Genomic DNA, 16,067 nt, shown 5'->3' on the forward strand with positions numbered 1-16,067 from the left:
AGAACTGAACTAGAACTGAACTAGAACTAGAACAGAACTAGAATAGAACTTAAACAGAACTAGAACAGAACTAGAACAGAACTAGAATAGAACTGGAACAGAACTAGAACAGACTAGAACAAAAATTGAACAGAAATAGAACTGATCTAGAACAGAACTGAACTAGAACAGAACTAAACTAGAACATAACTGAACTAGAAAAGAACTAGAATTCAACGAGAACTGAACTAGAACTGAACAAAAACTTGCGATTGTCTGTTACTGTGTTTAACTACCATTTTAATTTTTAGAAAAAAAATCTTTAAAATTACCGTTTTAGGTTAATAAAATAAAAAATAATTAGAAAACTTGTAAATTTAGCACTTTTTCTACTAAAGTGTTTAAATAGTATTTATTTTGGCGAATTATTTAAAAAGAAAATCTGTTATAAATCTAATTATTATTACCTAGATTTTAGTATTTTTAAAGTAAATTTAGAGGAAGTATTGTTTACAACTACTTTTTTGCAAAAGAAAAACCCATTTTAAAGCTTTCATACATAAATTTTACACATTGGCAGGTAATTTATTTAAAAAAATTCTAAACATTTTACGCTCATAATTCATAACATTTTAATATGTTTTTCTTTTAAGGTTAAACAAAAATCTTTAAAACCGTTATAACATGATCAATTTCCATTTATTCTAAATACAAATGGAAAAATCTAGGAAAACAAAATTACCATAAAAAGTTTTAAGTTTCATTAGTAAAAAAATTTAGGAGGTTTAACTAAAACTTAAACTTTTTTTAACAATAAATTTTGTGGAGTTTTTTTCTTTTGAAAGCCTTTCTCTTTGCCTTAAGGGATTTCTTCTACTCGTTAAGCTTCAATAGTTGAGGTTAGTTAGCAAGAAAATTTGGAAAATTTTAGAATTTTTTTTTCTCCAACAACTTATCTGTTAAATGTAAAGCTGACTTAAAGCACACTTTGCTTTAGCATGAGCAGGAGAAAAATGATCGTGAAATATTTGTTAAGCTTAAAAATTTAAGTTTTTTTTTTGCTCCCGCGTTTATAATGAAGTTTAATGTTCAATGTTCGTTTTAACTAGAGAAAATGTTGCATGCATTGAATTTGCTTAAACAGAACAACATATTTTAAGAATTTTGTCTAATAAATCATTCATTTACACACGATTTGTATTTTTTTAACAGAGAAAATAACACCAACTGCAAAATTTTGAACTAAACTAAACCTAGTTTATAGGGTAAGTAGTTGGTCATATTTTTCTTATTTAAAGGTTTTTATTTAAGTTATACGTCCATGACCTTATTCTTAAGCATTTAACTTGTTACATGTAAATGTTGAGTTCTTGTAAGGAGTTAGCAGCAGAACCTAGAAATTCTCTTAACAAACTGCATATAAGTTTCCTTCTGTATAGAAAAGAAAACAAAACAAAAAAACTATTTCCTAGATTTAATGCAAAAAAAAAAAAAAAGAAAAGAAATCTGTTTGGCACGACTTTGAACTTCTATGATGGCCAACATAACATTTCATTTTATGCTTTACAAAGTTTAAACTTCGAAAAATCTTCTTTAACTAAAAGGTGGTTGTTTGGCTAAGCCAAAGCAGAAGAAAACTCTAAAACGCAGACGACAAATTGTTACCCACAAACTCATGTACAATAAAGCCTTAGACAGCAGACAGTCCAAAAAGAAACCTTCCATCATTTAGAGAAGGTTTTTTTTTGGAAATTTTCCTAAAATTACAAGTTTATTTCAAAACAAAAGCACAAAGAAAACAAAACTAAAAATCACCAACAAAAAGTTTCCATTTCCTTTAATTTTCTCCAATAAAAGGGGGCAAAATTGTTTAGAAATCAAAAATTTTCTAATTTAAAAAAAAAAATTTAAAGCTCAGTTTTTGAGGCAGAATGATAGAGGTTTAGAGGAAACTAAAATAAATTTAAAAATTTAAGATTTTCATGAATTTTTGTATTCGCTAGGGCTTAGTTTTTAAGTCAGCAGGTTAAATTTAAATAAAAGTGAAGTTTAACCAATGAAAGTTTAATCAACCTAACTAACTAACTTTAAAAACTAAAACTTAACTGCAACTGATCTAAGATTGAACTTGACCTAGAACAGAACAGAACTAGAACTAAACTAGAACAGAACAAAACTATAACAGACCTAGAACAGAACTAGAACAGAACTAGAACTGAACTATAACTAAACTAGAACTGAACTAGAACAGAACTAGAACAAAACTAGAACAGAACTAGAACAGAACTAGAACAAAACTAGAACTGAACTAGAACAGAACTAGAACAGAACTAGAACAGAACTAGAACAGAACTAGAACAGAACTAGAACAGAATAAGAATAGAACTAGAACAGAACTAGAACAGAACTAGAACAGAACTAGAACAGAACTAGAACAGAACTAGAACAGAACTAGAACAGAACTAGAACAGAACTAGAACAGAACTAGAACAGAACTAGAACAGAACTAGAACAGAACTAGAACAGAACTATAACTAAACTAGAACTGAACTAGAACTGAACTAGAACTGAACTAGAACATAACTAGAACATAACTAGAACAGAACTAGAACTGAACTAGAACTGAACTAGAACTGAACTAGAACTGAACTAGAACTGAACTAGAACTGAACTAGAACTGAACTAGAACTGAACTAGAACTGAACTAGAACTGAACTAGAACTGAACTAGAACTGAACTAGAACTTAACTAGAACTGAACTAGAACTAAACTATAACTGAACTAGAACTGAACTAGAACTGAACTAGAACTGAACTAGAACTGAACTAGAACTGAACTAGAACTGAACTAGAACTGAACTAGAACTGAACTAGAACTGAACTAGAACTGAACAAGAACTGTACTAGAACTGAACTAGAACTGAACTAGAACTGAACTAGAACTAAACTAGAACTGAACTAGAACTAAACTAGAACTGAACTAGAACTGAACTAGAACTGAACTAGAACTGAACTAGAACTAACCTAGAACTCAAGTAGAACTGAACTAGATCAGAACAAGATCTTAACTAAAACAAAACTAGAACTGAATCAGTGGGCTACTATAAATTAAAAAAATAACAATATTTCAATAAATTTTCAAATAGTTGGCAACGTCGAAAAAACAAAGTAAGTATTGGCAACTTCATAATCTATTTAGTATTTATTTTACATATTTCTCATGGTTTGAATTCTTATGCTTATTTCAAAAATTGAATGAAAAAAAGTATTTTTCAGAAAAAATAGTATCTTTTTTAGAGTTGCCACCTGTTTTAAGGATTTTTTGAAAAAATTGCAAAAAGTTATTAAAATTATTATGAAACTTATAGTTATACAAAATTTGCGTAAAACTTTCGATTTTACTTTCATCAAATTTTGATAAAATTTTTTAAAGAGGTGGCAACTCTCTAAAGCATTTTTTAAGAGAAATTAACAAATTTACAGTTTTATGCCTTTTTTCAAGAATTTTAAGCACTTTCCAAAAGTTCATGCATATAGATATATATGTATATTAACTTTTTTAACAAAAATTCTCTAACATCTTTCGCAATGACCCTTTATCTGCCAAAGTATTTCCTTTTTCTACATAACATATTTTTCTTTTGCTTTAAATGTAGGTCACTGCAATTTCTTGACTATTTTTTTTCTTTCTATTTTCTTTACTTATTTATTTTTCATTTGAATCTCATATACAAATTCCCAGAATATGAAAAAGTTTACTTTAAAAGTAATTCTTTTTTTTCATTTCTTTTTTTTTGGTTTTTGATGAATCGTATGAAAATAAATTTTTAACTTTTGATTGTTTGCAAATGTTCACCATAAGACAATAAACAACAACACCAACAACTAATGCATGCATTTGTAAACAAAACTGAATTTTAGTTAAAAATTTATAAAAAATAAAAATAAGCTATAAAACCGCAAGAAAGCAAAAAATTAAATTAACCCAGTAACACAACAAAAACAACAACGACCTACATAAAAGAGAATTTATGAAGAACCTCTAATCTAGCCACCAAAAAAAATATAAAGAAATACATGCAGGAAAAAGGAGGATTCATCATTAGACTAGACAGCAACAACAATTATCAGCAAACGAGCGGGCAGAGAGACAGATGGATGGACGGACGGACAACATCATCAATAAACAATTTAAATAACCCACTAAAATATAAATTTTCTTTGCTAGATATGGCTTGAAGGGACAGGGGAAATTTTGGAGGAGTTTTTGTAATAAAATTTGGGAGTTTTTTTATGTGGCATGTGAAATTTTTTAAAACCAAAATTGTGTTAGAAAAAACGTTTTGATTTTTTTATACATTTCAACTCTTTTTAAACATAATTAAAACTTAATTTGAATAACTATACATAGTTGGTAGGGTTGCCACCTGTTTGGGTAAAATGTTTTAAACACATATTTTCAAAGCAAATTTATAGTAGAGATTTACCAAAGAGCATAAAGTTTGTAGCAAATCACTTTAATAATCAAAAACATTTGGCAGTGATGCCACATGTTTAAAAAAATTTATCAAAAATTAATTTAAAAGACACAATTATTATATAAATTAATTACAGATTGAAAAAAATATAGATACCAAATCACTTAATAGTTAATAATTACATACAGCGTTGCCACCTGTTTGTACAAATACTTTCAATTGACATTTTTAAGATAAATGTTTTTCGAAAAATTTATATTTGAAGGTAAATTTATGACAAAAATATATAAAAGACTATGACGTCAGTATCGACCTCTTTAAAACAAAGAATAGTTAACAGTGTTGCCACTTATATGGGAAATTATTATGTGAATGTAAATTTTTTAAGTAAATTTATGATACAAATTGCCTAATTAATGTTAAAGGAGTATAAAAACTCCCTATTAACTAAAAATAATATACAGTGTTGCCACCTGTTTAAAAAATTCTTTAAAAACGTTGCAAATTAACTTATGATATAAATTAACTAAAGAATATAAATTGTATAACTATAATTCTACAAATAACCACAAATATAAACATAGTGTTGCCACCTGTTTGAAAAAATTGTTAAATTTTAGATTTTAAAGAAAATTTTTAAAGTAAAATTTATGATAGCTATCTTTTAACTAATGTAAAGTTAAAAAAAAATAGATTAGAACAAAGAATAGTTGTCTGTGATGCCACCTGTTTGGAAAAATTTCTTTAAAATTAATTTTTCAAAAAATTTATAATAAAAGTCAACTATACAATATAAAGTGTATAACAAATTCTTCAAAAAACCAAAAGCACATTGAGAGTGTTGCCACCTGTTAAGGAAAATTCTTAAATTTTACAATTTAAAGTAAATTTTCTTTTGAAAATGCATATTTTATATAAAATTTTTAATAACAATTAGTAAAATAATGTAAAGTTTTTAAAAATTGACTTAAATATTTAAGAATAGTTGTGAGTGTTGCTATTTTAAAGCGTACTAAAGATAGAAATTGTTTAAAAATGCTAAATCGAAGATTCAATACCTTTAATAAACTAAAATTGTTAACAGTGTTGCCACCTTTTTGTAATGTATGTCAAAAAGTGGAATTTTCTCTGATTTTAATGGGTGGTAATAATAGTAAGATAAATCAGTGTGTGTAAAAAGCTATAAAATTCTTTAACAAGTTTTCAGAGTTTCCACCTGTTAGAATAAAATCTTTTAAAATCCAGTTTTTAAAGCAAATTCAAGCAAAAATTTACTGAAAATTAAAAAAATATAATAAAATTCTTGGAAATAAATAAATGATTTATAACAGAGTTGCCACTTTTTATAAATTTCTTTCGAAAATGCTTTATTTTTATACTCAAACGAATAATATTTAATTAAATAAATTTGTAAGAAATGCTTAAAAATTATTTAAAATGTTTTCACGGTTGCCACCTAATTTGTTTGAAAATCGATTAATTATGGAACTTGTTTATAATTAGGAGGATAATAAGTAATATAATGAAAAACAAATGCAAAATTTTAATTTAGAAAATTATGCTGTTGAAAAATTGTTTATGGAATTTTGTATTATGTTGCAAGAGTTGCCATACTTTAGTTTAACAAATTGAAAAAAAAACTTGCTTTAAAGTTTACTTTTAAAAATTTAAGTAAATTTAACATAAACTCACCTTTGACTTTAATTTGATGACCTTATTAGATATTCAAATGGCTTGTGGAACAATTTTTCTGAGTGTAAATACATTTTTGTCCAAAGTTTCTTTACTTTTAATAATTTTTTATGATTTTTTTCCGGTAAAACTAAAAATGTCCACTTTTTTACCAAAATTTGTTTAAACACTTTTTTTCGAGTGACTCTTTAAGGCTGCATGCATATTCATGCCGTATAACATTAACGATTTCAATATGACCCGCATTTATTTTAATTGAAAACACTTATTTACACAATTTTTTTAATAAAATTTTAATGAATTCTCTTTTTTCTTCAACAATAACTTTATTAATTTCACTACTTTTCCATTAACAAAACAATTGTCATTTTTTTCAGCAGCCCACGATAATAACAAACAATAAATATGAATAAATTTAATTAAAACAACCAGCAATTTTAAAAAAAAGCACTACCGCACCGATGAAACAACACAAAAAAACTAAATTGTAAAAAATACGCAAATATATTGATAACAAGCAAGATTTGTTTTGCATTACCGAAAAAAAACAAAAACAAAAATATGCAAAAGAAACGCATCATAAATAGAGAAAAAATAAAAAAAAACATAACTTGTTACTCGCACAGCAACAACAACACTACACGCATTCTCTTTAAAGAACTGTAAAATCAAAAAAAAAAAAAACGGACAAAAAAAATCAACAAACAAAAACATGATTTTACAGCAAACTGCATCAGGCAGCGCTGCCTACAATAAAGTCTGCAGCATCTTTCAATTGACAGAGAATTAACAAGAACAAGAATATAAACATAAAAATACTCATTTTTAACACTCAAAACAACAACAGCATAAAACATAAAATAAAATTATTTAATTTAAATCAGGAAGAAAATCAACAGCCGCTATAATTGATTAACTAAATAAATGAAATAAGGGGGGAGGCTAAGGCTTGGTAAATGGGACTAGACAGAAGACCAGACTATGGCCAAGAACTAGACTAGACTATAAACTAGACAATTGACTAGACTAAAGACTATAATATACTATAGATTAGACTATAGACTAGAATACAGACTAGACTATACATTATACTATAGACTATAGATTAGACTATAGACTAGACTATAGACTAGACTATAGACTAGACTATAGACTAGACTATAGACTAGACTATAGACTAGACTATAGACTAGACTATAGACTAGACTATAGACTAGACTATAGACTAGACTATAGACTAGACTATATTCTAGACTATAGACTAGACTATATATAGAGTAGACTATAGACCAGACTATAGAGTAGACTATAAACTAAACTATAGACTATACTATAGACTAGACTATCTTTTGTTCTACATACTAAACTAGAATAAAGACTAGATTAAAGACTCGACTATAAACTAGACTATAGACTAGACTACAGACTACACTGTAGACTAGACTACAGACTAGACCGTAGACTAGACTATAGACTAGACTATAAACTAGACTATAAACTATAAATATTACAACTTAATATCAGAATTTGTTAAAACAAGTTAAGATTTGTGTAGAAAATCTATTATTAAGTTTTTTACATTTGACCGGTCGCATGTGTGGCGAACTTAACAAACTTGTGTGTGTGTGTTTCTTTTAAGCTTACATTAGCCTTTGGCTTTTTTTCGTTTTGCAGCTTTTTCAATACACAAAGAATTGTTAATAAATAGTTAAAGCAGGAAGACAATAAATACTATTTAACTAAAAAGCTGCAGTAAACTTTCTACTTAACAGTCACGCGTCGTAAAGTATAATCGTCAGGCATTAAACTGGACCCAGGAGAAAGAGGAAGTAAAGAACATAATTTCTAAAGACAATGTGCAGAAAAAAGTATAAAAAACAAGCTAAGAAGACACAAAAATGCTTCTAAAAACTACTTTTCATATTATGTATGTATTGTCGGGTGAGGTTGTTGCTTAAACAAAATCACAGAAATATTCTAACTTTTCTTTATCCCGCTCCCCTTAAACATGGAGTCTTCTGTTTAAGACTCCTGCTTATGTTGTTGCTGCTGCAGCATTGTTCATCTGATATTTTTACGCAATTCTAGTTTTAAGTTGGTGATGCATGAGCTGATCACAATGATGCTGGCTGGATTGTTGGTTGGTTAGTTGGTTGGTTGGTTGCATGGCTGATGAAGACCATGATGATGTTGATGATGGTGCCATTGCCATTTAACCAGTACCATGTTGCTGCAGCAACATAAACGACCAGAAAGGGAAAATAACCGTTGGCACATTGCGGTACATTTGATTACGTTACGGATTTGAAAAACAGACAAAAAAACGACTCAAAAACCAACTTTATTTAAAGGAGATTTTTTTTGTTTTTGCATTTTATTTTGTAAATGTCTTAAGAAAATTACACATGTCTGCTGCTATTTAAGATTAGAATCCTCCAAAAAAAATCTCCATAAAGCAGAAGAACCTCTATATCGTAAGACTTGAAACTTGCTTTATTACTTGTTTAAAAAGTGGGGGATTACATGTTTGTTTCGCACAACCAAATAATCATCCACCAGTCAGTAGAAGAGGCCAACAAATCTATACTTTTTTCCTTAACTTTTTTTTTTCTTTCTAAAACATAAATGTGATTGCATAAGTTTAGAATTACGGTACATACGTTGTTTAAAAGCTTGTTTTGGTTTTTTTTGTTATTGGAATCTTTAGAAAAAAATTCAATTTTATATTAAGCTTCTTGCTGGCATTCACCCAAAATAAGCCTGCAAGATAAGGAAATACAACTTTATTTGTTGAAAAAATTTCCTTCACCTGTCTATACCCCCCTCATGTTAGCTTTAACAGCAACATGTTCGTGCATGTTTTAAAGCTGCTTTTCTTTTAGAAAAGTGTTTAAGAATTAATGTTTGTCTTGTTAGGAATCATAAATAATTGAAATGTGTTTGTAATAACATTTTAAATACGTTTTTTAGACAAAATGCCAAATGTTTAAAGAAAAAAGTACTTTTTTATAAAATCTAAAAAAAAGTCTTCAAAAATGAAGAAAAATTACCAGAAACATTAAAGAAAATGTCTGTTAAAGCCAAAACTGTAAAAAAAAGCAAGCATTTGGCCATAATTACCAAAAAGTACCAAAAAAAAAGTACTTTTTGTGAAAATTATTTTATATTTAAAAAAAGTGCAAGGAAACGTTTAAAAACCTTTATAAATATTAAAATCTACTAAAATAAGGCACTTTTTAAAAAAGTACCAAAAAAGTACTTTTTTAAAAAAAGTACTAAATGGGAAAAATTAAAAAAAAGTAAAGCAAATATTTTAAATAAATCATAAATGAGAAATTTGGAAAAAAAACTAAGCATTTAGTAAATTTTACCAAAAAATATCAAAAAAGTACTTTTTTAAAAAAAGGTACTATATGACAAAAACAATTATAGAAAATGTAATGTAAACTAAAGCAAATGTTTTAAATAACTCTCAAATAAGGAATTTGACAAAAATGAAGTTATTTTATAAATTTTACAAAAAAGTACCAAAAAAAAGTACTTTTTTGAAAAATGTCCTAAATGTGGAAAAATGTTCAAAATCACTTTATAAATGTTAACATTAATAAAAATCAAGCATTTTTTCAAATGTAGCAAAAAGTTTAAAAATTTTATAAATTTTACTAAAAGGTACCAAAAAAAAGTACTTTTTTGAAAAATCTTCTAATTGTGGAAAAAATGTTAAAAATTGTAATAAAATAGTTTAAAAACTTTATCAATGATAAAATCAACAAAAATTAGGTGCTTTTTTAAAAGTTGCAAAAAGGTACTTTTCTAAAAAAGGTACTTTTTGGGGAAAAATTAAAGAAAATGTAAAGCAAATGTTAAAAATAACCCTTAAATGAAAAATTTAGCAAAAATCTAAAGATTTTATAAATTTTACAAAAAAAGTGCCAAAAAAGTACTGTTTTGAAAAATGTGCTAAATGTAGAAAAAAAAATTTAAAAATTGCAATAATATGCTTTAAAACCTTTAAAAATGTCAAAATTAATTAAAATAAGTAATTTTTTAAAAAGTACCAAAAAAGTACTTTTTTAAAAAAGGTAGTAAAAAAAGTACCTTTTTTGAAAATGTGCTAAATGTAGAAAAAAATTCAAAATTGCAATAAAAATGATTTAAAAGCTTTATAAATGTCAAACATTTTTTAAAAAAGTAGCAAAAAAGTACTTTTTTTTAAAAAAGGTACTAAATGTGAAAAATATTATAAAAAAGGTTTAAAATAACTCTTAAATAAGAAAATTTTGCAAAAATTAAAGGCTTTGCTAAAAAGTACAAAAGTAGTAGATATTTGAAAAAAGTAGGAAAAACTACTTTTACATTAAAAAGGTAGAAATCAATTGTAATGTATTTAAAGTCATAAAGGTATTAATTTGGGTAGTAATAGAGTACTTTTTTAACAAAAACGATTTTAAAGCTAAAAAAATAAAAATATAACACACTTTTAAAAAAGTAGTAGAAATTTATAGAAAAATATATAAAAATTAAACACTTTTTGTAAAAATGTCTTTTAAATAAGTGGAAATCAAAAAAAAAAAACTATTTAAAACCAAAAAATATTAATTCTGGAAGCTTTCCTAAAAAAGTAGTAGAAATTTAAAAAAAAAGTAGTAAAAAAGTACTAAATTTAATAAATTGCTTGAAATGTGTAAAAACTACATATAAGCATTTAAAACGCAAAAAAGATAAAATTTCCATACGTTTTAAAAAGTAGTAGAAATTTAAAAAAGTACTGATATAGTAGTTAGTATAAAAAATGCGTTTAAATAAGTAGAAATCAATTAAAAAGCATTTGAAGCAAAAAAAAATATAAATTTTGAACATTTTTAAAAAAGTAGTAGTAATTTCAAAAAAGTACTAAAATAGTACTTAATACAAAAAATTCATAAGAATGGGTAGAAATCAATTAAAAAACATTTCTAAAAAAAACAAAATTTGGGCATTTTTTAAAAAAGTAGTAGAAATTAAAAAAAAGTACTAAAATAGTACTTAATATAAAAATTGCTGTAAATTAGGTAGAAATGAATTAATACAGATTTCTAGTAGAAAAAAACAAATTTTGGGCATTTTTGAAAAAAAGTAGTAGAAATTTAAAAAAGTAGTTAAAAAGGTTTTATTTAAAAAAATTTGTTTAAAAATTTAAATTGAAAATCATTTGAAACTGAAATGAATAATGAACACTTTTTGCAAAAAGTAGTAGAAATTTAAAAGTGAAAAAATATAAATTTTGAGCATTTTTGAAAAAAAGTAGTAGAAATTTAAAAAAAAGTAGTAAAAAAAGTTTTGAATACAAATTTTGCTTTTGTGAAAATGAATTAAAAATTATTTAAAATTGAAATGAAAAGAATAATGAACACTTTTTGTAAAAAGTAGTAGAAATTTTAAAAAGTAGTAGAATTTCAAAAAATAGTAGTATTTTAGGATTTAAAGTAAAAATTAAGCAGAAATTTAACTAAAATAACTAGAAATATAAAAAAACTAAATTTTGAAGAAATTTTAAAAGAGTTTAAAGTTGAGAAGCTTAAACATGAGTTTGTTTAAGCTAAACTGAAGTTGAACTTTAGTTACTGCAAGTTTAAACTTAAGTTTAACTTTATAAATAACAAAAATTTTAAGATATTTAAGAGAAGTTTAAACTTGAGTTTGTTTAAGCTAAACTGAAGTTGAACTTTGTTTAATGCAAGTTTAAACTTAAGTTTAACTTTACAGTAATAAAACTCAATAATTCATTGAAGAATTTTTTAGTTTAAATTAGGTTTTTTTTTTAATATTTATGTATAACTTGTATAGTACAAAAAATATCTTCTAGTTAACCTTTTGACCTCGTTCTTTAAACTTCAAAATTTATGCATTTTTAAAAAGCCTTTGATTTTTATAGGTTTAATCTAACTAAACGATCTTCTAAAACGTGTTTAATTAGTGCAAATTTATGCATTTTTTTTGTTGGGGGTAAAAAAAATCTCTCTTTTTTTTTTTTTTTTGAGTAAAAAAAGAACTGTTTTTAAAGACCCCTTAAGGTTAAAATTATCTTTATGTGGCATGAAATATTTATCTGTTGAAAACAAAATAACAATTTACAAGGACACCACCAACATGTTGATTGCTGGACAGGCGAACAAAAACGAACATATAAAGGAGGGCATACAACAAAAAATGACCATAAATGCAAAAACAAACAAAAAAAGTAAATTTATTTAAATTCATAACTACACAAACTTGACCACAAAATCAAACACTTATACCTCATTTAAAGGCCTTAATTAATATAAATGTTTAATTTTCTTAAAATACTTTAGGTTAGGCCGATTTTCTAGACTTCGATGTTTATTTACACATGTGTCATAAAGCTTTTTTGTTGGCGTTAATAATATGACTAAGAATTTTTATATATTCAAATAAGAAGAAAAAAAACTGGTCATTTTAAATAAGAAAACAACAATAAATATTCTAAATAACAATAGATAAAATATATTGATCACTTTAAGTTTACTTTAAAGAGAGAAAGAGCTCTAAAAAATGACTAATGTTTAAATAAACTACAACAAATCATAAAAATAACAAAAAAAAGATTGGGTGGTCAGTTAACTGGTCAGTTAAGAATGACACTTAACATACAAGTTAAATGAGTAATTTAAGATTTTAACACCCCAAAAAAACGAAACGAAACAAAACAAATCATACAACATGAATGATTAACACATTCTTTTAAATGCAAAAAAAAAAACAATGACACATTTAAGATTAACTTAAGATTAAAAACAAAAGCTTTCAAAATTAAAGTTTCATTAAAATTTAAACAATAAACGTAAAAGTATTCTAAAAAAGTTTAATAATCAATTGAAATCAATTAAAAGTTAATAAGCAAAAGTTTTCTCTACAGTTTTTTAGCAATTAGCTTAAACTAGGTTTAGCTAAACCTTGACTTAAACCTAAGATACGTTTTGCAGTCTATTTTTTACTAAAGCAAAAGAAATTTTGCCAACTTTTGCTCCAATGAGTTTAAAGTTGGTGAGTAATAGATTTCTCTTCAGTTTTTTAACAATTAGCTTAAACTAGGTTTAGCTAAACCTTGACTTAAACCTAAGATACGTTTTGCAGTCTATTTTTTACTAAAGCAAACTAAATTTTGCCAACTTTTGCACTATTTGATAAAAAAGTTTGCATATAACTAAAGTTCAAGGTTTAACCCAGGTTTAGGGTTTAACCCATGTTTAAGTTTAAACCTAAGATAAGCAAATTTAAAAGGCTCTTATACTTAGATTAACTAATGTCTGATTAAGTTCATTTCAACATGTAAAAAAAGTATAAAGTATTGAATTTTCTAAAGCTTTAAGTTAACTGAACTTTAACTAACTTAAACTAAGTTTAATTAAACAATAACTAAGCCTTAAACTACCTTATCAATTGTTTAAAATTGTTAAGCAATCTAGTGATAATTAATATTAAAAGAATTTGGCCCACTTTTGCACTTTTCGAAACAAAGTTTGAGTTTAACTAAGGATTGAGGATTAATTTAAGTTTAAGGTTTTACCAAATATTAGGGTCTCCTACTTAGGTTAACTTATGTCTGATTAAGATTATTTAAAGATGTAAAAAAAGTACAAAGTTTTGAATTTTCTAAAACTTCTAAGTTAACTAAACCTTAAACTACTTAAACAATTCTTTAAAATTGGTTAGCAATCTAATGCTAATAATTACAAAAGAAATTTGACTTACACTCTGCACTTTGCAAAACAATCTTTAAGTTTGACTAGGGTCTAAGGTTTAACCCAAGTTTAGGTTTTAACCTAAGTTAAGCACCAAGTTTAATGTTTTAATCTAAGTTTAACTTATTAAAAGGTTTAAGTTTCTTTAAATATCGTATGAATTAGCTAGATTTAAAAACTGTTATCTAACAACAGAAACGTTTTAAGTTTTCCAGCTTAAAGTTAATAAACCATTACTAAACTATAGTTTAAACAAGGTTTTTATAAAATTAAGCTTTCAATTTATTTGCTTATTTTTAAAAATGCTTCTTTAACTTAGTTTGTATTGTTAAAATTGTTATTAAATCTTAGTTAGTTTGAAAAGAGGATGTATACACATCAAATCCGAAGAAATACACCTAGGCCCCTATCGGGCCTATTGTGCGCTCCTTAACCAGTGCCAAGGGTGGGAATCAAGCACATTAGCTACGGTCTACTAGACTACAACACTAACCACTTACCTACTGGAGGCCACCTTAGTTTTTAATATTTTTAACAATTTCCAAAAACCAAGTTTAAAGTTAACTAAGGTTTAAAATGGGTTTTTGCAAATTTAAACTTAAAAGTCAATTGCTCCGTGTTAAAATTGTTATTATGTTTTAATATTGATTATTTTTAACAATTTTTATAAACTAATGTTTAAGCTAACTCAGGTTTAAACTTGCTTTTTACAAGTTTAAGCTTAAATCATTAGCTTTAAGTCATTTTCTATGTGTAAACATTGTTATTTTGTTTTAATACTTATTATTTTTAAAAATTTTCTATAAAGCAAGTTTTAACTTAACTAAGGATTAAACTAGGCTTTCAAAAGTTTAAGCTTAGCTTTAGGTTACAATTATATAAGAAAGTTGTATGAAAAAAATTTTATTTAAACAAATTTTCATTTAATAAAACAATTAGTTAACTAAGGTTTAAGGATTTTAAATAATTTTTCTTAAATTTTTTTTAATAAAAAAAAATTTTGTTTACCTTTTTTCAGACTCAAGGCTGCTAAACGTTGACGCAACATTGATGATTATAAATTTTTGAGTTAAATTGCTTAACAAAACTTTACAACAAACACTTTGAGAATAATTTTTAAAAATTTTAAATTTTTTTAAATTTTTTTAAATTTTTTAACTTTTTTAGAAATTTTTAATTTCCTGTTTTTCAAATTTTGTTTTATGGTTTTCTTTTAATTGACGTTTTTTTTCTAATATTTTTTAAGAACTTTTCTGTTTTTTTTTGTTTTCTTAGTTTCAAAACACTCGACAACTTTTAAAACCTGACGTCTTTTTAAAAAGATGTTTAAATTCAGACTGGACGGCGAAAAAACTTCCTGCCATACATTTAGTCATTGCAAATGACTACCTTCTTGCCACTAAACATTTCACAAAGTAAGAGATGCTCAAATCTCTAAACAGGGAAACAGTATACAGTGCTATTGTGTATAAATCCCCAGTTGAGTAGTGCTGTTTGCCACAAGAAGAATCTAAATCTTATTGAAAATTTTGCTGAATAAAAAGCATAGATAAAACAACAGCAGCAAAAAAGAGCAGTTTGTTAAGAAAACTTTTTAGAACTTGTTTAAAAACGGCCTTTTGTGGGATACAGAAAAATTGCAAAGACAAACGAACCAAGCAAACAAGCAAACCAACCAACCAACCAGCCAAACGACCAGTCAGTCAGTCAGCCAACATACCACTTCCACTGTTTTAGATCAGGCCATGTTTAGAGCTGCTGTACCACGATCATCATTATGATAATGATGATGGTGGTGATCATCATGAGAATTCTGCCGCAATAAAAGGAAATAAATACAATGATCATGAACTTTAGGTTGCAGTAAAAATAATGCAAAAAAATAAATTTGACTGGTTTGAAGGCAACATGTTGAAGCATAAAAAAGAGAGAAAAAATAAGAGAATAGAAATATAAAGAGATAAAAGGAAAAGAACAATATTTATTAAAATTGTACATTAAAAGAGCAGGAATGGAAAACTTCACAACTAATTAAGTCTAGGATCTACTCTAAAGTCTAGTGTTTAGTTTAGTCTATAATCTAGTCTATAGTCAAGTCTATAGTCTAGTCTATAGTCTAGTCTATAGTCTAGTCTATAGTCTAGTCTATAGTCTAGTCTATAGTCTAGTCTATAGTC

General features: G+C 25.9%; 1 protein-coding gene across 1 annotated transcript in view; it reads right to left on the bottom strand.

Annotated features, from left to right (window-relative positions):
* The window catches only part of LOC111674537 (pro-interleukin-16-like), a 123,704-nt gene extending 108,673 nt beyond the window's left edge, over positions 1-15,031 (bottom strand). Inside the window, exon 1 of the mRNA XM_046951075.1 lies at positions 14,899-15,031. Coding sequence (XP_046807031.1) covers positions 14,899-14,938 — 40 coding nt within the window. The 5' untranslated portion in view covers positions 14,939-15,031. The remainder of the gene's footprint in view (positions 1-14,898) is intronic.
* Positions 15,032-16,067: the final 1,036 nt, after the last annotated feature.

This window comes from Lucilia cuprina, chromosome 5, assembly GCF_022045245.1.
Source record: "Lucilia cuprina isolate Lc7/37 chromosome 5, ASM2204524v1, whole genome shotgun sequence".
NCBI classification, from domain to species: domain Eukaryota; kingdom Metazoa; phylum Arthropoda; class Insecta; order Diptera; family Calliphoridae; genus Lucilia; species Lucilia cuprina.